Source organism: Coffea eugenioides, chromosome 8, assembly GCF_003713205.1.
Source record: "Coffea eugenioides isolate CCC68of chromosome 8, Ceug_1.0, whole genome shotgun sequence".
NCBI classification, from domain to species: Eukaryota; Viridiplantae; Streptophyta; class Magnoliopsida; order Gentianales; family Rubiaceae; genus Coffea; species Coffea eugenioides.
The window spans coordinates 41631732-41653510 of NC_040042.1; the positions used below are offsets into that span (position 1 = coordinate 41631732).

The window sequence follows — 21779 nt, forward strand, 5'->3', positions numbered from 1 at the left end:
ATTTTTTGTTGTTTTATTAATTTCTAATAACTAATAACAGCATAAAAAATAAAATAGAAAAGACTAAAATAAAATAAAATATCAGAGTAAAGAAGAATCTTTATGATTTTTATATTGTTTTTTTTTTTGTGTTGTCTAGTGTCGTTTTAACATGTTGTATGTATTTTTTTCTTACCTTGGTAATAGTTATTAAAACTTAAGAAAACCAAAAAAAAAAATATATATATATAATATTTAAAAAAAATGATAATATGATGAAAGAAATGATAGAAAGTGGGATAAGAAGTGAAACAAAAGATTGTTTGCAAGTCATAAGACTTTATCATCTAGATTGTAGTTGGTCATGAAGTCTCACAATAGTTAACATTACATACTTGATATTACCAACAATGCCTTAGGTACCATGAGACCAATATGCTTAAATACGTCATTGGATGGAAAATTTTTTAGAATGATAGTTGTAACATTTTTGTGGCGTGATGTATGTAAAATAAGAAGGCGATTAAAAAATATACTTGTGATGAAATTTAGTTGCGTGGATTGGTTTTCTTGAAAAGCTGTATAAAGTGTTTAGCTAATGGATTATTTGTCATTTTTTATTTATTTATATCATTAACATATTTTTTAACCTTTTTTATCTCACATACATCATATCAGAAAGCGCTATAATATTTTTTTTACAAAAAAAAATATCCAAAATAATTTATCATCCCAACTAGTGATGTAATTGAACCGATCTACTAGTGAACTTGACTCGCACTCGATCAAAATCGAGTGCGAGTCGAGCTCGAGTAGCTCGTTAATATATCAAGCCGAGTTCGAGTATTAATTTGTCAAGCTCGGTGGCTCGTCGAGCCTTAACGAGCACAAATTAATTAATTAAAAATTATATATTTAGTTATTACAATTTTACTCTTTTAGACTTGGAGTTGCTTAAATTACCAAAATGTTGGCTATAACTTTAAAATATTTATAGGTCATATAGTCATTTCACAAGGCAAAAAAATAACTTGAGAGGTAAAAAACAAAATTGGCTTTTCCTAATTCCTCTTTCCTCCTCAATTTATAACTTCTACTTTCTAGTTTCTACAACTGTTTATGGACCTTTCTTGTGAGGAATTGCAAATGTTTCAACTTGTTTCAATTGCTAATAGCCTGTTCTAAATCAAGAAATTGGGTTTGCATCAATCTACTTTGCATGAAAAGTTATATTCTGCAATTATGGAAGTGGACATGGATCTCGAGCTCGATCATACTCGCAAGAAAATCGAGTCGATTTCGAATTTTCGAGCAATTTTTCAAGCCCGAATCCGAACTCCATTTTTGCTACTCGCTTGAACTTGAGCAATATATCTTTGCTGTCGAGTCGAGCTCTAATATAGCGATAATCACGCTTGATTCGATTCGATTACCGCTCTAATCCAAACACAAAAATGTCTTGGAAAGAAATCAAATTGCAAGAGGAAAAGGTTAAGAAGAGGACTAGCATACGTCCAAGGTTCAAAGATGTGAATGTCAAACCGTGAGAGGTGAGGAAGCGGCGAACGCATTTGTGGTCTTTGCTTTCACCAATTCCTGGTTCCCCAGCCCATGTAGGCGGATCCCACTAATTTTATTCTTTTCTTTATACTTTTCCCACGTGTCAATGCCTTGCCTAGATTACATGGATAGACGGTGTCGTGTGTGCACCTCAGAATCAGAGATCTCAAATCTGTACACTCCACCTCTCCACATATTTATGCAGCAGCCCCCCCTCCAAAACCCAACTCAAAAAGTACAACTACAAGTCTTCTTCCAGGTTCTATCACTTCTTCTTACCTCTGCTAGGACAGTGGTAGTTTAACATACAACTAACAGAAAAAAGAAGAAGAAGAAGAAGAAGAGAGAGAGAAGCAAAGCCAAGCCCACAGGCCACAACAACAAAAACAAGTCTTGGTGAGGTGGAAGAAGCATCCCTTTTGGTTTTTAGTCCCTTTCTCTTTCACTCTCACACGTTCTGATGCATATTCTCTTTCTTTCTCTCTCACACACTACACACACTAGGTCACATTAGTGTCTGAACTCAACATAAACATAAGTAGTAGAAAACCAAACGATAGCAACTCTTCCTTTAGCTTCACTTCACAATTTCTATTGCTATTCTTCTAAAGCTTCTTCCTTTATGACATAGCAGCAGTATTAACTTCTTCTTTCTCTTCCAACACCCCCCCCCCCCCCCTCTCTTTTTTTTTTTTTTTTTTTGCTTTTGTCTCGCTCTTTGTCACACACACGCGCACACACACACACAGAATCACACTTAAATATTGTATAATTTTCCAGATCTAAAGTGAGCACATTCATTTTCAAGAATGACGGACAGGGTGTACCCATCAAGCAAGCCCAATGGCACCGCCGCCACGGCCGCCACCGCCAACCCCACGCCCACCAACAATCCACCACAGTTCCCACCGGCCAAATCCCACGTCTACAATCCCATGCGCCAGCCTTACCGCCCCAACCCGGCCCTCCACGCCCGCCATAACCACCGCAGGTGCAGCTGCCGCCGCTGCTTCTGCCTCTGTTGCTTCTGGTCCATCCTCGTATTCCTCTGCATTCTTCTCCTCGTCGCCATTGCCTGTGCTGCCCTCTACGTCCTCTACCGCCCCCACCGCCCGGCCTTCTCCCTCTCCTCCTTAAAAGTCTCCCAGTTCAACCTCACCACCACCCCTGATGACGTCACCCGGCTCACCTCGAAGCTCAACTTTACGCTTTCCTCCAAGAATCCCAACAAGAAAATCACGTTTTACTACAACCCCATCACCGTAAATCTGTATCTTTCCGACCAACAGAAAGTTTTGCTAGCAAATGGGACTTTCTCAAACTTCACCAGTCAGCCGGGGGACGTCACCATCCTGCACTCCACCCTGTCGACGACGTCACAGGTGCTGGATGCCGACTCTGTAACTTCACTGAAGTCAGATCTGAAGAGGAAAAATGGGTTGCCAATGGCTATAGAGATGGAGACCAAGATGAAGGTGAAAGTGGAGAAGCTCAATAGTAAGAAAGTTGGGATCAAAATCGTTTGCGACGGGATTCATGGGCTGGTTCCGACGGGTAAAACTCCAGCAGTGGCTTCAACTGCTAATGCCAAGTGTAAGGTTGATCTTCAAGTCAAGATCTGGAAATTCAACTTTTAATTACACTTACATTAATACCATTTTCCAAATTAATACACTAGTACCTTAATTTGGTTTGATTTTGTTTTTGTTCAATTCTTGCTGTAACTCTATAGTTCCTTTTTTCAACAAAAAAAAAATTTAATTTTTTTTTTGAAGAAAGTAAGTTTTTCTTTTTTTATTTTTATTTTTGGGGGCTGTTTATAGGTATTTCATAGGATGTTTAGTAGAGACAGAGTAGAATGCAGACGCGGTGGATTGACAAAATATTGGTGGGATTCAATCAAATTCAGAAGAAAATGAGGAATTATATAATTGTGTTAACCTTAATTTTTGGTATATTAGGTGAAGTGTAATAAGAGTGTACTGGACTACTTTTCATTGATATCTCAATTCCAAATCGGCGATTTTACTTGGAATTTGTTTACCATATTCATGCATATTTAGTCCGTTTTATTCAGCTTTGATGCTTTTTTTTTTTTTTTCAAAGTTACAAATCTCTTATGAAATGGAGCATAATACTCGGTTTTATACATTTTTAATCTAAAATAAGAAATGTAGGCAAATTTGACCATTTCTGTTTGGAGGCAAATTGCTCCAGTTGCAGAGGGAAGAAAGAGAAATTATTGAATAAAATAAGAAATACTCCACTTAATAGTAAAAGGGAAAAAGAAAATTTATTGACCATCATCAGAGTGGACTTTTTTAAGTGGTACTATATATTTTCTTAATTTTTCTGAATAAACTTTCTTTGCATTGAACGGGTTTCAATTCTTTGTGTTTTTCTTTAATGTCATAAATTTAGTATAGTACGCCGAAGTGGCTACTGGTACCGGTACTAACTACTAAGAAATTCAATTTCAATAGCGCATAGAACCAGGAATTCGGTCCTTTGCGATTGCATTCATTGATGCCTCCGGTCATTCCCACTAAGACTTGAAAGTTTTTTTTTTTTTTTTTTTTTTTTGCTTTTCAGGTGCTTCTTAAAAAGCCACCAGTTCAAGTAAAATAAAAAAAAAATTAACTACAAAATTTCATTAAAGTCTCAAAAGGTGACATATGATGGAGAATGAAGAGTTGCTAAAATTAGCAATCATATAGTAGGAGTGTCCGTATTGAATTTTGTTAGGTGTGCAATTTTTACCTTGTTGCCTATCACAATTGTTGCCAGAGGAGCCAAAATATGGTTGGTAAGGTCATTTGCGACTGACTATACAGGGGTGGAAAATGGGATGTTACTGTACAGTCAATGGATCAAATCCCTCCCTTGCCTTCATTCTTAGCCTTGTTTGGTTTGCATTTTCTAGGATTTTTTTGTAAAAAATTTACTATAGCGATTTGATGTATGTGAGGATTTTTTTGTAAAAAATTTACTGTAACGATTTGATGTATGTGAGGAAAAAAGGTAATACGAAAATATGATCACGGAAAACGGCGCAATTTTCCGACGGAAAATGACTGTCCAAATGGGGCCAAATCAAATCCCTTGTCTTCATTCTAAAAAATTTAGGTTTTTTTGAAAGTGTCGTGAGTGGATGTGTGGATACCCGTTTGGGTCAATGATGGTTCAGTTTTTTTCGGATTGTCCTTGGGATATTTTTAGGTTCCTCTCCCTCTAATATAGAATAATATAGGTCCATCGTGTTCGGTAATAGAAAAAAAAAAAAGGAAAATGGGATGTTACTTTGTTGTTTTGATTGGCCCAGTTGGGCCTCTATTTGTCATGAAGAAGACACTAGAAAATAGAAGTTGTAAATAAGGGAATGGGATATACGATACTATATATGACTTTTGCCCTGGTTCAGGAATTTTTTGGAACCTTAGGATTATTATGTGCATTGCATGACAAGCATGCATGCGCAAAAGAGTTGGTATTGAGTTTCTGAGCGTCGAGTCCAGGCCATTCTATTACTAATGACTTATGAGTTGGTAGTTGCTGCCATAAAAGGTTTTACACTTTTGACTCCTAAATGGGTCCAAAACCAGTACAGGTTTACAGCTAATAGTTTGCGTGCATGCCTTTCCTTCCTAGTCCAATTATAAATCTATCTCATGGATGCTGTTGGGGTTTCCCTTTTTCTTTTTCTTCTTCATTTTTTTTTTTTTTTTTTTTTTTTCTCAGGCCACTTTTTTTGAGGGGAAAGGGAAAAGGGATTTAAATTTAGTACCTCTAAGTTTTGACGAGGTATCAATCTTAAATGGCTACTAGACCAAGGCTTTTCTTTTTTTTTTTTGTATCACTTTCTTTCTTTCTTTTTTTTTTTTTTTGGTCTTTTGAAGCTAATGAATATTTTTCTTCTAATGTATCGTTTTCTTTCAATTTTATTTTTTTTAAAATTTTTTTTCCTTCTGAAGCTAATAAATTACTTTCTTCTCTCAACTTTTGTTAGCATTCGGAAGAAAAGTTATAAAAAAAATGAAAAAGAAAAAGAAAAAATGACACCTTGCTGCAAAACTACTTTCATTCCCTTCCTTGTTTCAGATTGATAGTCTAAAAGATAGAAAACCTCGTAGAAGAGTGGAATGTTCATTCATTATGAAATATTCTATGAAAAAAATTAGTAATAATTTCCATGAGTTTTGAAGGCTAATAGTAAATCATCAGGTCTACCATTTGACTGACCCGCTGATTGCACATGCATCTAAGCCTAGCTCTAGCTGGTTGAAATTTTGACCGGTGCAAATGACAGGCAGCGGATGCATGTAACATGGATTTCTTTCGCGGACGAAATTCATAGGAAGATCGAATTGGCAAAATGAATATGAGTAGAAGATAAGGTAATGATGGATGCAGAGTCTTGTTGGCAAAATGATAATTGACACTAATCAGATGCCACATTATTGTTCTCCAGCGTCATTAGTACTGAAGAAGTGGCTTTTACTTCTGTGCAAACAAGCAAAATGATTTCCAAGTGCCAGTGGATGATTGAGGTGATGCCCCAACAAATGTGGGAAGGATTGTGCTGTAACGTATTGACCAGAGACTTGAAACAAGCTGTCTTATTAGTAGATTGGTAAAACTTGAAAACAAATGCACTTTCGTGGGAAAATCCTTCTTGTGTGCTAAAAGACACATTCTGCGTTCAAATAAGATTCAAACGGATGATTCGAAACTGAGACACCCAATTTCCACAGCGTTAATTTATTGTCGCTGGAGATTGATGCAAATTCAAGGGCTGTGTGCTTACGAGGGAAGTCGGACGATAGTGTGGTAAGGATGAGGATGTGTGGAGTGCACTTATGAATTATGATGTGTGAGTAGCTAGTTTTGGATTGCAGATTTTCAAAGAAAAATTATTAGGTTTTTCGTGAATACATTTTTCAATCACCTTTTTACCTTACATATATTAAATCGCTACAGTACGTTTTTTTTTACAAAAAATCCAGAAAAATGTAATCCAAGCACATCCTTAATTCTCCAATGAGAGACCTACCATTGAAATTTGAAATTTTAACCTAAGGTTTTATGGCAAAAGAAACAAGGATTTGTTAGGTGTTGATTCTTTTTTTTTTTTTTTTTTCCATTTAAGAGAGACTCTAAATCTATAACCCCTTGTTTGATACGCCGAATGTTTAGAATGAAAAGGTCTTTTCTACTTCGAATGCATTTTTACCCAAATTGATAGAGAAGAAAATTTATTATCAATCTCTGCAAGACTAGTTAGAGTGAAATGTCCATTCCATTTTCAATGCTTGATATAATCAATTTTTAGATGTTAGAATGAAATGAAATATGTACAAATTTATTTAATTAGCCTGAAATCTATTGTAGAGCATTGCATGCCTTTACTTTTGTTTTGTTTATTCTTGCTATGCAATTTGTTTGTCTTATACAACGAACTTTGACCTTTTTTGGCATTAAAAAATAATCATGTGCTTATTAAAATGATTCAATTATAATATTTCATTTATTTTGAAATCTAAATCTTTATTTTACCTTTTTGTTTTAATTAACACCATAATTACTATGCATATAAAAAACTAAATCCCATGGAATTAAAATTCATATTTTCTCTTTATTATATTTTCACTTTCTATATCAAGTGAAAAAAAAAATCAAACATATGCACAAAAGTTTAGAAAAACGAATTCTCAAAACTAGCAAAGAGAAAATAAATATTTTAAAAAATAACCAAAATTCTTTGTTAAAATAATTTTGATCAATTATTGATTAAGCTAACAAAAAAGATTGACATTTGAGAATAAACTTGATCCCCAATAATTTCAGGATAAAGTTGCAAAGTGCTTTCCTTACAATTTTGTGAGGGGTAGTGTTAGCATGAAAAAGCTTTAATGAGTTTTCTCGGGAAAAAGATCTTTCCAACTCAAAAGGTCCGTTATCAAATGTGAGAATGGAATGGACAAATCGGAAAGGCATTTCCATTTTAAACATTCCTGCATACCAAACCAATTAATAAAAGGAACTGATTTCAAAGTCCAATCAAGGAAATCATTTTTTTTTTATCCCTAACTTGGATTTTGGAGACAAATTGGTTGTCTTAACCATTGACCTTTTTGCACAAAATCCAACAAAATGTTGCATTGCCCCAAAGGCGGGCTTTTAGTAGTACGTCCTTAATCAAGGTTTCTTCTAGTCAATGCATTTGGGCTAGATCGTATTGGGTTTGTTACCTAGCCCAAAATGAACTTCGCAATGGCTCACAATCTTTCAGTATTCGGACCTTGGCACTGTACCACTCAAACTTCACCAATTGCAATAGGCAAATGTAGCATTTGATCAAATTAACTTTAAGTTTTTTTTTCCTTGCATTTTAAATTGAAACAATAACCACTATGTTTGTTGTAACCTTTTTTTTTTTTTTTCAGTTTAACAAAGACATTAAAACTTACAAGGGGGATAGAGGGAAGGAGAAGGTTTGAAAGTCGAATCAGAGATCTCACAGTCACCTAACTAGTATTGTAACCAGTTAAATTGAATATTGAGAAAATGGTAGTTGTAACTTAGCTACTGTATATAACCGACTACAAGTTATGCAAATTTAGGGTGCTGATTATGGATTCAGAAAAGCTAGTTTCTTGATTGTCTTTCCTAAAGCTGAAAGCTCCAAGAGCTCTGCTATAACATCATCCCATGCCAATTTGATTTGAATTTGCAACTATCATAAAGTAGAGCAGCTACAATCCCATGGTGAATGGCTCCAATATGAAGCTCCTGGTCACGAGGGGTTCCTACTTCAACAGCCTCCAGGCTCCACCCCTGCATACATATGCAAACTTTTCCACTGCGTCTGATCGTGTTTAGGCATGTGAATTTGAGCCCACTCGAGATTTTGAATCACATAGGACAGGAGGACCATTCACCAATCTGAATTTGTCAAGGTAATGAATGGATTACTCAATTGTACTGATCTTTTAGCCAATAGATGGTATAATTGTATTATTACATTAACAAAATTAGTAAAAGAAATTAAAAGCTAGTCGTAGAATTTGGCTAAAGAAACAGGCATTGGTCCCCATCTTTGTATTTTATGATGTATCTGAATACTTAACTACGAAAAGGATGTCCTGTGGGCTCATCTTTAATGCTCCACACAAAAGAGAGATTCTGGCATTTCTTTTTTTTTTTTTTCAGGTCCTGGCAAATTTTATTTATGTTGCCATCAATTGCAGGCTACAACTTAGCTGGAAACAACTTGAAACGTCCAATAAGTTGGTGAACGGCCCTTAAAGAAATTGAGATTTATAGCCCTTGTTAATTGATGATTGCCTTTTACTTTTTTTTTAAAGAAAAATTTGTAGAAAAAGATTGGAAAAAATACAAGTGTAAAAGCCAGCAGCAGTATGAGCTGATCCATCACTTTCGAATGTGATGTGAACTTCCTTAACTAGGGGATTGTCTTTGATTATATTCATGTGAGCTATTAATTTTCCTTTCTTTCCCTTTTGGTCCTCTTATACGAAAGGGCAAAAAAAAAAGGTATAACACATGTTAAGTCTGGAAAATAATTAAAAATGGATCAGAAAATATTGTGCATTAATCATTTGCAACGACACATACCAACCTCCAACAATCCCACAAATACCACATATCACTAGACGGTGGACAAGGTAATACGGAAATTGAGGGCCATTCCTGTTGTCAGTAGTTCACTGTACAACTTTATATAGTCGGTTGGATTTTTAGTCCTCCCATGAACGAGATTAATATTTTCTGGAGTTTTTCTTTTTTTTTTTAGAAAAATGTACGGTAACGATTTGATATACAATATAAGATAAAAAGGTGATTGAAAAATGTATTTAGAAAAAATAAAAATTTGTTTGAAAAAAAAAGTGGCAGTCTGAAAAGAAATTAGTATTGCTTCACTTGATTGTTTGACAGTATTTTTGAATGAGTAAATTAGCAAAGTTTAATGAAATTGAACTAGTATTATGGTACAAAATAGAGAAAGTATTTGTGTATCCAGTCAAAATTTTGAGTTAAAATATTTGTTTACACACCATCACCAATTTCACTACTTGTATATCGTTCACCCAGAAAAAAAAAAAAAAGGTACCTGTGTATCCAGATAATATCACAATACCATGAAGTATAAATGAAGACTAAAAGAACACTACTGTAGTGTCATTTTTTTCAGTTTTATTGATTTTCATACAAATTGAATTGATTGTCCGAAGTTCATAAAGGAATCTGGCACTGCAGGTACATCATTTATATCACCATCCTGGCATTAAATACAACATACAGAGATGGAGAAAATAGTCATAAGAAAAGCCATAGAAACACTCATTATTGGCTCAAAATGAAAACGACAAAAGAGGAATATTTTTGTTTGAATTTTATTTTTTTATAAACATTACATGTATTTAAAAGTATCAGTATAGATTATTCTTGATCTTTTTTTTCCAAAGTACTCAATCCATTCCAATTATTTTTTCATGTTTCGAGAATTCAAATTTTTAAAAATAGTGATTTGATCGTGATATTTGTTTATTTTTTTTCAATCTTATCTTCACAAATTTAAATTTTAAATTTGAATAGTAATATGTATATAACAAACATTTTTGAGATATTTTAAAATAAAAAATACGACACTTTTATTTAATGACAAGTATGACAAATATTTTGAGAAATTCTAAAATAAAAAGTTACGAGGCTGTCAACTACATGGAATGGAAGAGTAGTAGAACTAGAATATTCCGCGAGAAAGTTTTAGCCCAATGTGACAAAATATAAAGTCTAGCTTTGGAAATGCGCAAAAGGCGGAAAAAGCGTCTTTCCGCTGCCGTACGGCCATAGATAGAATCCTGTATAACGTAACATAAACAGTAGTGGTGCAGTGGGGATCCAACAGGGAGGAATCAATCACCAGTTCTCCTTCTATCCCGTGTTTGCTTTTCCACCACGAATGGGAAAAAAGGTTCTTTAACTCTTGGTATGGTATCATGATTTGTTTTTGCCCTTCCCATCACCTTTGGTCCGTTGTAGTATGTTTTAATAATCAATCATTAAGGCAAGTATAAAAAACAAAAGCATAGAGGAAGTAATTAACATGATCATCAATAATCACAATGCACTGCAAACTCGTAGCACCACAAAGAAGTCTCTTCTTGTTTATTGCCCGGTTTCCCTTTTTTTTCGCGCGCACATTAGCCAGTAAAATTAATTGCGTGGACGTTGGTTTCACTTTGACATTCTTTTTTTTTTTTTATCTGTGTCAAATTATAATTTATTTTTTAATTAAAAAATATAGTTTTTTTTTATTTTTTAAAATACTTTTATTTAATGTACTTTGTTACCGGTGCTTTGATTCGACCTTCTATCAATAATTGTTTTGATCCATCTCTTGAGTATTATTGTTGTAATTAATATAAAGGTATATTGATCAGTCGTCGTCGTACTCTTAATATTAACATGATGATACTTTAAAAAAATTAATAGATTAGATTTATTCTTCCAACAAAAAGTTAATTGATTGTTTTAAACTGTGTACAAAGAAATTAAGACTATTAAAGTGATGCGAAAGAAGTATATAAATTATCCATAAATGGTTTTGTGATATTTAACGAGAGGTTCTTGAGTATTTGCGGTATTGACGTTGGTGTAGCGAATTTTTTAAATGTCCAAAAGGTCATGATGTTGAGACATGTGCTGCTTAGCACTTAAAAGGAGATTAGTATCAAATGCCAAGAAATGACTATCCAAAAATGTAATATCAGAACACCTTAAGGATAGGATATACTCCTACCATTTATTTGTGTAAGAAATTCGTAGCTTTCTTCATAACTCAACTGGACTCAGGTTTTGCTCCATATGGCAAATTAAATTTTTTCATGGAATTTAGCAAATCTTTTAATCGCAAAAATAATCTCATCGCCAGCCATCAATTCACCCTTATTAAAAGTCCAGCTACTCATCGCTCTGTTTCTTGCAACCTAAATTGCGATTGGAAATTTGGGACCAAAACCAGGCCAACACATTGAATTCAGACTGTCAAAGCAAGCTCGTTGCAAAGCATTATGGCATGTCATTATCCAGATATCAAAATAGACCTAATAAGATTTGACTCTATCCGTAAATTGCAACGCGGGCGTATTAGTTAGAACAACTCTTAGAAAGGCTAATTGACTTAAATTTGTTGCTTAAGTAATGTCCTCAAAAAATGAATTCATTCTAATTACGCATTAATTTTTAGCTCACTTATTTATCAATAATTAATTATATTGTTGTTCATATATAATATTGAGTTTGTTTCAATAGCCATTATTTTTTTTAAAATGTTAGTATTTTACCTGCATCACAATTACAAATTTTAATCAATTTTTTTTATATTTTTAAATAATTTTTTATTTCACATGTATGGTATTATAAAAAAAGGATTAATCTTCTATACTCTGACAGTGTATATACTTTCACTATTAGATGCATGACATATAATTTGAATTTGAAAATCAAATTTTACATATGTGTAAAATCTGAAACTTACGCCTTGTTTGGACAGCCATTTTTCGCCGGAAAATTGCGTCGTTTTTTATGATCACATTTCTCTATTACCTTTTTTTCTCACATATATCAAATCGTTATAGTAATTTTTCTACAAAAAATCCTAGAAAATGCAATCCAAACAAGGCTTTAGATTTTATAATTTTAATTAAAAATTATAATTTGAAACTCAGATTTTACATATATGTCGTATATCCAACCGTGATAGTGTATATATAAGATTTACTCTTTAAACAAAAAAGTGTTATCATAATTATTTTAAATAATTTCTCAAATAATCTCATGTCCAAACACGATCGATCCATATTCCCACCGACGTAATGACAAGAGTATATTTAGTAGACGCTCGTTTAAAAAAAAAATCGAAATTCAACCCATAAATTGTTATATCCGTTTCAGACACCAGTAACAATCAAGAAACTGGAAGGGAGAGAGAGAAATGGTGGTGGTTGGATATCACAAGCAGCTCCGGCAGATTCCTCTCTTGATCCTTGCGTTCTTCTTCTCTTCCTTTTTGGCCTCCTGTAGCAGCCTGAAAGCTAATGTAAAGAGTGATTTCACTATCTTGTTAGCCTTCAAATCTTCTTCTGATTCTTCAAATTCTCTAGCTTCCTGGACCAACATTTCTTCCCACCACCCTTGTTCTGCATGGCTTGGGGTTACGTGCAACCCCAAGACTCAGCGGGTCACTAAACTCGTTCTCAACTACCTCAACCTCACTGGGTCAATCCAGGATTTAGCTGAGCTCACTCAGCTCCGCCACCTCAGCCTCCACCACAACCGCCTCTCCGTCACGCCCAATTTCACCGCTTGGCCCAGCCTTAGGCACCTTTACCTCTCTCACAACCACTTCACCGGAAAATTCCCAGCCGGGATTTCCCATCTGAAGGGCCTCCGGCGCCTCGACTTGTCCTTCAATTATTTCTCAGGCCGAATTCCGGTGACCGAGTTGACTCAGTTGACTCACTTGCTCACTCTCCGGCTAGAGTCTAACTGGTTTAACGGAACTTTGGGTCCCGATAATTCGTCTCTTGAATCGCTTTTGAACTTCAACGTCTCCGGAAATGGCCTCACCGGAGAAATCCCATCGTGGCTGTCCAAGTTTCCTGCGTCGTCGTTCGCCGGAAATGTTCGTCTCTGCGGAAGGCCATTGCCGTCTGATTGTTCATTTAAGCCAGCTGTGGTTAATCCAAGAGCTGGGAAGGATGGTCCCCTGCCAATTGGAGTTACCGATGTTAAAAAGGAGAGGAGCTCCAAAAATGGGATGGTGCTAATGATCATTATGATCGATGTAGTCGCAGTTATGCTGATTACTTTGGCCGTTGCATGTTGTTGTTACAGGAGAAAATACAGTCAAGCTCGAGAAAGACGGAAAAATGCAAAAGGTACAACTGGTATAGCGTACGGTACTACAGCGAGGGACGGTGCCAGTGGGGAAATGGTTTGTTTTGAGGGCTGCAAGGGTTTTGCTAAGGTTGAAGACTTGTTGACGGCGTCGGCAGAGATGTTAGGGAAGGGGAGTGTGGGGACCACTTACAGGGTTGTGATGGACGGTGGTGATGTGGTGGTGGTGAAGCGGGTGAGGGAGAAGGTAAAGAAAATGAAGGATGTTGATGGGTTTTTGAGGGAGATTGGTGGGTTGAGACACCCTAATATCGTCAGTCTCAGAGCATATTATTCTTCCAAGGAGGAGTTGCTTCTGGTCTATGATTTTCTCCAAGCTGGAAGCCTCCACAATCTATTGCATGGTATGTTCATACTTGATGAGCATTTCTGCAGCGTCAGGTTTCTCATTCTCTTGTTTTCTGATGGAAGTATAAATTCAATTTTTTAATGATTCCTTGATGTTTAATACTTTCTGCTAATTATCCAGGACTCCAAAGTTTGTGATTAGCCCTCCACAGCTCTTTAATTATTGCGTTTCTCCTTGGATTATGTGCCATGAACAGAGTGATTCCCCTTTTAGTTTTAGTTGTTAGAGAGGAAAAAAAGAGACAGAGATGAAAGTTAGTAAAGAAGCCAACAAGAAATTTGCTCTTTTTTTTTAAAGTGAAAGTGATCCTGCCTACAGCATTTCTTTTGCAGTACTAACAATAATGGTGTTTTTTGTTGTGGTTTTATTATAGGAAACCGTGGTCCAGGAAGGACACCTTTAGATTGGCCTACGAGATTAAAGTTTGCGTTAGGATCTGCAGGAGGCCTTGCTTTCCTGCACTGTTACACTAAAGCCAAGCTCTTTCACGGACATCTTACATCGGCCAACATACTCATAGACTATCAAGGCAATGCCTGCATCTCTGATATTGGCGTCCACCAACTCTTGCAAGTGCCGTCTTCATCAACTAATAATAGTAATAATGCCTACAAGGCACCAGAAATGCTGCTTGGCAACGCTGCTGCTAATTACAATCAAACTAGAAAGTACTCCCAAAAGTGCGATGTTTACAGCTTTGGCGTGGTCTTGTTGGAGATCTTGACAGGAAAAATGGCAACCAGCGAAGGGGAAACGAGTTTAGCCAAGTGGGTTCAGCGGGTATCGCGTGAGGAGTGGACGTGGGATGTGTTTGATTTTGAGCTGGTGAGGTTCAAAGAGATGGAAGAAGAGATGACGGCTCTATTGCAAGTAGCAATTCTTTGCTTGGCTTCATCTGCTAAAGATCGTCCTAAAATGACTGCAGTGCACAAGATGATTGAAGATATTATTAGAGACCAAAAGGGGTGAATAGCAGCTAGGACTTCCATGAATGAATGAATTATCAGGATTCTTATTCTTGACCATTTTTCTTTGTAAAAAAAAAAAAAAAACAGTCCAAATTTCACTAGCAGCCGAGCATGTTGATCACTTGGATATATGATTTGGTTATTATAGTCTGCATTCATTCGATTTGATATGTTGCAGAAGTGAAATAGACTCGTCTTTAATTCATGTGTTATTCTTGTATGTCTGGTCTTTTTCTCTTTATTTCTTTCTTTCTTTCTGCTGGATGTTTTGCCCTTTTGTTTTTGGTTGGGGTACAAACTACAAAAGGAGTTGTTAGGTCAATTTTAAAGACCAGAGAAATCGAGGCTCCTAAGGAAGCTCGTCACTCGTGGGCAACAATTTGTGGAAAATGTGAGAGATAAGTAAGTAGTAACAAACAACAATGGAGGGGTACTTTTTGGTATCAATTCTATAATCTAATGAATGGAGGGGCCGCCTAATATTTGAGTCAAAATATTTGGCACAATCTGTCGAGAGCTGGTTAAGTGATTGACAAGTTTTGGTATGTGCATGATCAATTGATTTGAGGGCCACCTGCCATACACAAAGTCTTATTGCTGGAGACAAACTGTAATCACATTCCCATCTCCATGCTCCAAAAGTTTCTGTATAGATACTTCCGACAAATCATATATAGACAATGGACGATTGTATCCTGCTAGCTCCCCGACACTTTGTCTTTCCTCGAGCCATTAGGGAGTAATCTAATTTTTCCAAGTAACCCAAGACCAGAAGAAAGTTTTCTATTGATGCAGCCTGTGGCTTTCTTGTACTCCTTACTTCCTTTCTAATCGAAATTTAGTACTACTTTCTTTTCTTGTAGTACTTCCTAGCAGTATAATAATGAGTGTGTTTGGATGGTAAATTATTTGAGATAATTTTGTGAAAATTAAAATAAAAAAAATACTATAGCACTTTTTAAATGTGATATATATGAGATAAAAAGATGATTGAAAAACGTGTTGACGATACAAGCAAGTCGGTATATAGTCAGTGTATATAAATAAGGTATAAATAATATGCAATCCAAACAAATTTTGCGTGAGCACAGACACACTCGATATCTTTGCGTGAACCCAAATTGACCAATCATCCTTTTTTAAAATTTTTGTTTGTCGGAATCCTAACAGTCATTCACATAGCCCATATCTACTGTTGGCCCAATACGTTCTTGGGGTTAGCTAAGAAGCCATTATTTGTTTTACGAAGCCCAACAGGAATTCACAGCATTCGTGGTCCAGATGTTTCCTATAACGTGTTCTTAAAATTTGGCACTTATACGTATACATATATTATGTATGTTTGTATGTATGTGTGTATATATATATATCCGTCTCGTTATTACATCTTACAATTAATTAAGCTTAACCTCGCAAATAAAAGAAGATTCGATCCTAAGGAGCCTGAATGAAGTGAGAATCTTTTCGTTTAGAACTAAAAAGCTCGATTAAGTTTCCATAATGTCCAGATTCGAGGCAACTAAAAGATAATCAATCGCCATTCTAGGTTCTTATCATTTGGTTTGGCCTAATTAGATTTCTACTGGTTTAGTTTTGGAAAATATTTCAAACTCAAGCAATTAAGCGTTAAGCATTTGATAAGTTCTCCAGTCAATCTGTCAAAATTATTTTGATAGGTTGGAAACCAAAAAAAATCAAGGGGCATATTGATCTTTTTAGGGACCATATTAATCCATCTAATAATAATGGTCAGAATTGTTAACTTCCATAAATTAGTCATAATTGAATATTCCGAATTACGGAAATTAATTTGAACATGATATTACTGGTCTTGTATTCTATGGTGGGGCTAAATCCACACCCTTATAATCAAGTCGATCAAAAAGCCCGTAGCATTTACGGGGCTTAGTAGAAACTTTTTTCAGTAAAAAATTAATCTTTTTTTTCATGAAAATGGATGGTGCTAATTTGAATTTAAAATTTACATCAACCAGAATGGTCTTAAATTTTCCAACATTTTTTTTTCATTCCCTTTGATGGTATTTATTTTTCCCTCTTATTTGGTAGAGAGAGTGCTTTTCTCTCTTTTTATCATGTAAGAGGAGATGAGAAGTTTTTTTTTTTTTTTAAATTGTGTTAAAAAAAAACATTTTTACCTTTTTGGCATGTTGCACTTCAAAATTGATTAAAGTATAATTTTAGAAAACACTATCAGATCAACAATTAAGATGATGGTATGAAAGACTTTCAATTAATTAAAATGTGTAATTGACTTTTAAAACATCCCTTGTCGTGTGAATACCAAGTTTTTATGTTGAAAAAAGTATGTATCAAACTGATCCTATGGGCTTTATTGTCATCTTAATGCTAGGGTTGGGTGCATGGACTTAGATTGAGGGGTGTAGATTTAGTCCCCTCCTATACTTCAACCATGAGATTTCAACTTATCCACCCTTGGCAAAAGTAGTTTCCATGGTCTTATAGTTAATATTTAAACCTTTGCTTTTAAGTTACTCTAATTGAAGAAAAAAAAGGTAATTCTATCTTATAACGAGATTGGTTTTCACAGGACATCTAAAGACAATTTACATTAAATTTCTTCACTTTTTTCCAACCTATTTCTACTTACTATCTTAAAGTATATCTTTTAAGTTTTTTTTTTTGAGGGAATATCTCTTTAAGCGCTAGGCTCTAGGGTTAGAAGAGCAGATTGGTATTGTGATGAGAACTCTCTAACCCCTTAAATACTACTAGCAAGCAGCTGCTGTCATTCAATATCCTCAGTGAATTACCAAGCGGATGAATCATAATCAAATCAAATCGGTTAACAAGTATGCTCAAATGATTATGAAAAATGAAATCTTGTAGAGGTGGGAAAAAAAATCAATTTAATTTACAACTGGGGAAAATAAAGTAAAATTTCTAGTTTCTCCAACTATTTGTAAACCATAACCCGAAGGAAATCCGTACAAATATAAAAACTATGTGCCCCTGAAGGTAAAAATACAAGTCTCTTCTTTTGTACTCTGCTTCTGCTATTTATTTTGTTCAAATTTAACAAAACAACAAACATCCGTGAGGAAACAAATGAAAAAGAAAGAATTTTTTTAAATATAACCAATAGTATGCCGTCAACTTTGGCCTAATGTTGGTCCACTTTTGTCAAGGCAACAAAATTGGACATGCAGGTAGAGCTGTAAACGAGCTGAATTGAACCGAGTATTTCTCATGTTTGAACTCTGTTCGTTAAGCGATTCGAACAACGTTCGTGTTCGTTCGTTAATTTTCGAACTCCAAACCTGTGTTCGTGTTCGGCTCGTTAAGCAAAGTTCATATTCGAGTTCGAGTTCGAATTCGTGTTCGACTCATTTAACATAAATGAGCCGTTCGCGAACATACTCGAAATGCTCGATCCACATTATTTTAAGTCTTAAATATGCCATATAAATCATTATTCATTCTAAAAAATAATTAAAGTACTAAGTGACTAAATTCTATTATTCATTAACTATATAACTAACATTAACATAAAAATAACAAATAAAACCCTCCAAATATAAAAGTCTAGCCATAAAATTAATCCTAAAATTTGTCAAGTGATAATTATGTTCGTGTTCGCGAACGTTCGTTAAAAATCGCGAACATGCTCGTGTTCGCTCGATTATTAATCGAACAAAAAAATTCGTTCGAACTCGGTTCGTTTAAGGTTTCGAACGAGTCTTTCACTAACACGAATGTGTCGAAACAAACCGAACTACCGAACAGTTCGGTTCGTTTAACAGCTCTACATGCAGGTGACTCATAAACACTACTATTCCAAAGTAACCCTCTAAGAACTTAGGGCAAATATTAATGAGAAACCCATAATCAAGTTGCATTCTCGATGTTTTCTTGCTTGGGCTGTTTTGGAATATTAACTTCATCTTTTGGCTCCTCGTCTTCACTGCAGGAAAAGAAAAGATTTGAATTAACAAAAAGCTTAAAAAAATTGTAAAAGAAAGTAGCATCTAAATAAAATTGAACATAGAAACTTCCTTTAACTAGCAAATCAAACAAGTCAATAAATTACATAAGCAAATTTTAAACAATCTTTTCATGAAAAGCTAAGTAGTTAGTGGGGAGTTAGCTGCAAACCTTCATGCAAATGAAGACTAAGTGAGGTTATAAGAAAAAAAAAATAAGATGGTGACTTCCTATAACATTCCTTCTACAAATGGTGGAGTTCTGGTTGTAATTGAAGTTTCGAGACAACAGTTTAAAGAACGAAGATTTGGTTCGAAAAAACATGTAACTTCGTGTTGTACCACCTAAGATACTGACTCCCACTCAACTAGTTGCATTTTTTACTTGTAATTCAGTTTTTTTAAGTGTTTCTTCACGCCTATAGATTAGCATAATTATAGCAATGCAATCAATACAATTTTAAAATCTTCCGTCAATATAATAATTAATATAATTGTAAGAAATCTGCTAATATATTTAAGATTTGGCATGCTTCCTAAATGATAATTCAACCTTTATATTTTCAAATCTTCCAAAATTATTTCAAAATCTTTTCGAGACATATTTTTCCACATTACCTTTTGAATTTCTTATTTTTATTTCCTGTTTTAAGTAGGGATACAGTTATAAGCATTATTCATCTTATTCAGCTCTATAAATCGCAAATAATCACCTTGAACACCATGAAAAAACTATTAATTGATTGATAATAGAATGAAAATGAAACCATTTGAAAGAATGACAGTACCTTGACAGATTTAAATTTTTTGACTCGATTAAATCGGGCTTGATATCTTCATATCCATCAAACAAAACTTTGATATCCTCAGATCCATCAACCAATAATGGAGTTGGACTAAGATGACCATACGATGTACTGGGATTAATATCACCCTGGATATCTTCATCTTTATGCCCTACGTACAAATCTGCATAACCACCAAAGTCTTCAGGCTCAGGCTGGATATGCATGGATTGTGCTCCAGCAACATACATGCCCGGATTGATAGGATTGGGTAAAGGTTCTTCCGCACCGGTCCCGGCGGCGCTTCGAAGGCTATGAATATGGGCCAATTGGGTAAGAACAAGGTCCAATTCAGCCCTACAAAATTGTATTTGTTTTTGCAGCTCTTGAATGACTCGATGACAGCCGCCAACAGGATCACTTGCACGTATATTGGCTTGAATAATCATTGATTGCATCGCACGATGTCGGTCGTTTGGATTAACAGTATTATATACCTTCATCATATTCCTCAACCCAAACAATTTGTGGGCATTTAGGAACTGTTTTTGGTGGTCGGGAGGGAAGTATCGGGCCAAGGGACAACCCGGAGCACATTTCCTGCGGTGGTATTTGCATGCAGCACAAGCCCTTGTGTCACTAGTGCTTGCACCAGCGGTTGTACGCTTAGTATTATTGCTATTGCTACTGCTACTGCTTGGTTCGGCTGTGTTGTTGAGAACTTTGCTCTTGTTATTTTGGTGGTTATTAGTACCATTCATGGTAGAAATGGTAGTAAAGATCGGCAGCAAATGTGCCGAAGGAGGATCCCTATGTTTTCTCCACTTCGGTTAAGCACCTTGGTTTATGGGAGAAAAGAGAGAGAAGATCGAGGGAGAGAGATCTCAGTTATGATATGGATGCGGGGAGAGGCATATGCCTATCGTGTGTCGTGGGGAGGCATACTGGGGCTACGACTCTTTTCTTTTGCATTGAATGGAAAAAAGGATATCAATCAAATATTTTTGTTCAATTAGCAGGCTACTTTCCTTTCCCCTTCTTCTCTATTTCTCTTCTGTCTGCTTTCTTTCCTTTTTGTTTTAGTTTTTTTTTTTTTTGTGTAAACCCTTTTTTTAGTTTCTTTAGTGGCAAGGAACATGAAATTAATCTATATCACCTGTCAAAAAAATCAAGATTTATTTTCTTTCATTTTATTTCTTACCTACTTTTTAACTAAATGAAACCTCTTAACCTTACTAATCCAGAATTTTACTATATGCCAATAAGGAAGAAATGAAAAGAGGGTGTTGTCAGCTATGACAAAAGCTTTCAATGGGGGATTATTGTTGGTTTTTGACTTTGGAAACCACATAAACCAACATGTCTATCATGGTACGATCACCTTAAAAGTTTTTAAAATTTAAAATTTTAAAGCATATGCTCCAAAGGCTACCAAAGCTTTAGTCCAAGAAAACCTCTCTTCCTCGTTACGTACAATACATTTCCAACCAGAATGATATAAACTAAAAAAATTAGGGTGAGATAATAAGACAGTAATTTAAGGTGATATAAACAAAAAAAAAAGGGTGAAGTTTAAAAGCTAGTGATTAGAAGTACAAAATTTTGGGGTTCGATAATTCTGATTAATTACTTCTTATTCGAGGTTAGGACTTTTGCAGCTAATTAAGATAGTCCTTCAACAACATTATCCTTATCTTGGTAGATCTAGAAACGAAATTTGCCGTCACTTTGTATGGTAGAGTTTAGACCACAGCCTATTTGGACCATGACTTAGCATCTGCAATAACGAATAATACCTTTGATTTGCATGCGTCTTAATATATCGTTGGAGCCTATTTGGACCATGACTTAGGCTAAAACTTGTAGTACTCTGTGTTGTTGGAAAAGCTAGTACTATAAATGGGCATAATGCAATGCAAAACAACATGATGGTGATCCCGTCTTATGACCATATCATATCCCTTATCTTCACTGAAATTTTTTTCGAGTAGAAGTTTAGGTACAGTTGATTTGTTGGGAGAGATTTTGTTCGAGTAGAAGTTTAGGTACAGTTGATTTGTTGGGAGAGATGGTAAAGTGTAAATTGGAGAATTTGTCCGTCCTTATAAAAGAGGTGAGTAAAAGGAAACTAGGAAGTTGATATACGGATTAGGATTAGGGACCTCGATTCAATCATTGCAATGTGGAGTTCAAA

The 21779-nt window shown here is 35.1% G+C and overlaps 3 protein-coding genes across 5 annotated transcripts; 2 read left to right on the forward strand and 1 right to left on the reverse strand.

The window, feature by feature from the left end:
- The first annotated feature begins 1768 nt into the window (after positions 1-1768).
- LOC113779643 (NDR1/HIN1-like protein 6) lies at positions 1769-3574 on the forward strand. Of its 3 annotated transcripts, none has more exons than XM_027325306.1 (2): positions 1769-1940; positions 2320-3574. In XM_027325306.1, exon 2 carries the CDS (start codon positions 2349-2351, stop codon positions 3174-3176), a length of 828 nt encoding a protein of 275 aa, XP_027181107.1. In that variant the 5' UTR covers positions 1769-1940; positions 2320-2348; the 3' UTR covers positions 3177-3574. The 3 variants fall into 3 exon arrangements, with proteins under 3 accessions (XP_027181107.1, XP_027181105.1, XP_027181106.1); XM_027325304.1 differs by having other exon boundaries at positions 2348-3574; XM_027325305.1 differs by having other exon boundaries at positions 1769-1935; positions 2348-3574.
- Positions 3575-12511: 8937 nt separating this feature from the next.
- LOC113779933 (probable leucine-rich repeat receptor-like protein kinase At1g68400) lies at positions 12512-15043 on the forward strand. The gene is made up of 2 exons (XM_027325724.1): positions 12512-13865; positions 14244-15043. Exons 1-2 carry the CDS (start codon positions 12557-12559, stop codon positions 14837-14839), a joined length of 1905 nt encoding a protein of 634 aa, XP_027181525.1. The 5' UTR covers positions 12512-12556; the 3' UTR covers positions 14840-15043.
- Positions 15044-18705: 3662 nt separating this feature from the next.
- LOC113780803 (protein LATERAL ORGAN BOUNDARIES-like) lies at positions 18706-20346 on the reverse strand. Its single transcript, XM_027326582.1, has 2 exons — positions 19589-20346; positions 18706-18781 (listed from the first exon to the last, which is right to left on the reverse strand). The coding sequence occupies exons 1-2, from the start codon at positions 20344-20346 to the stop codon at positions 18706-18708; spliced, it is 834 nt and encodes a 277-aa protein (XP_027182383.1).
- Between the last annotated feature and the right edge of the window lie 1433 nt (positions 20347-21779).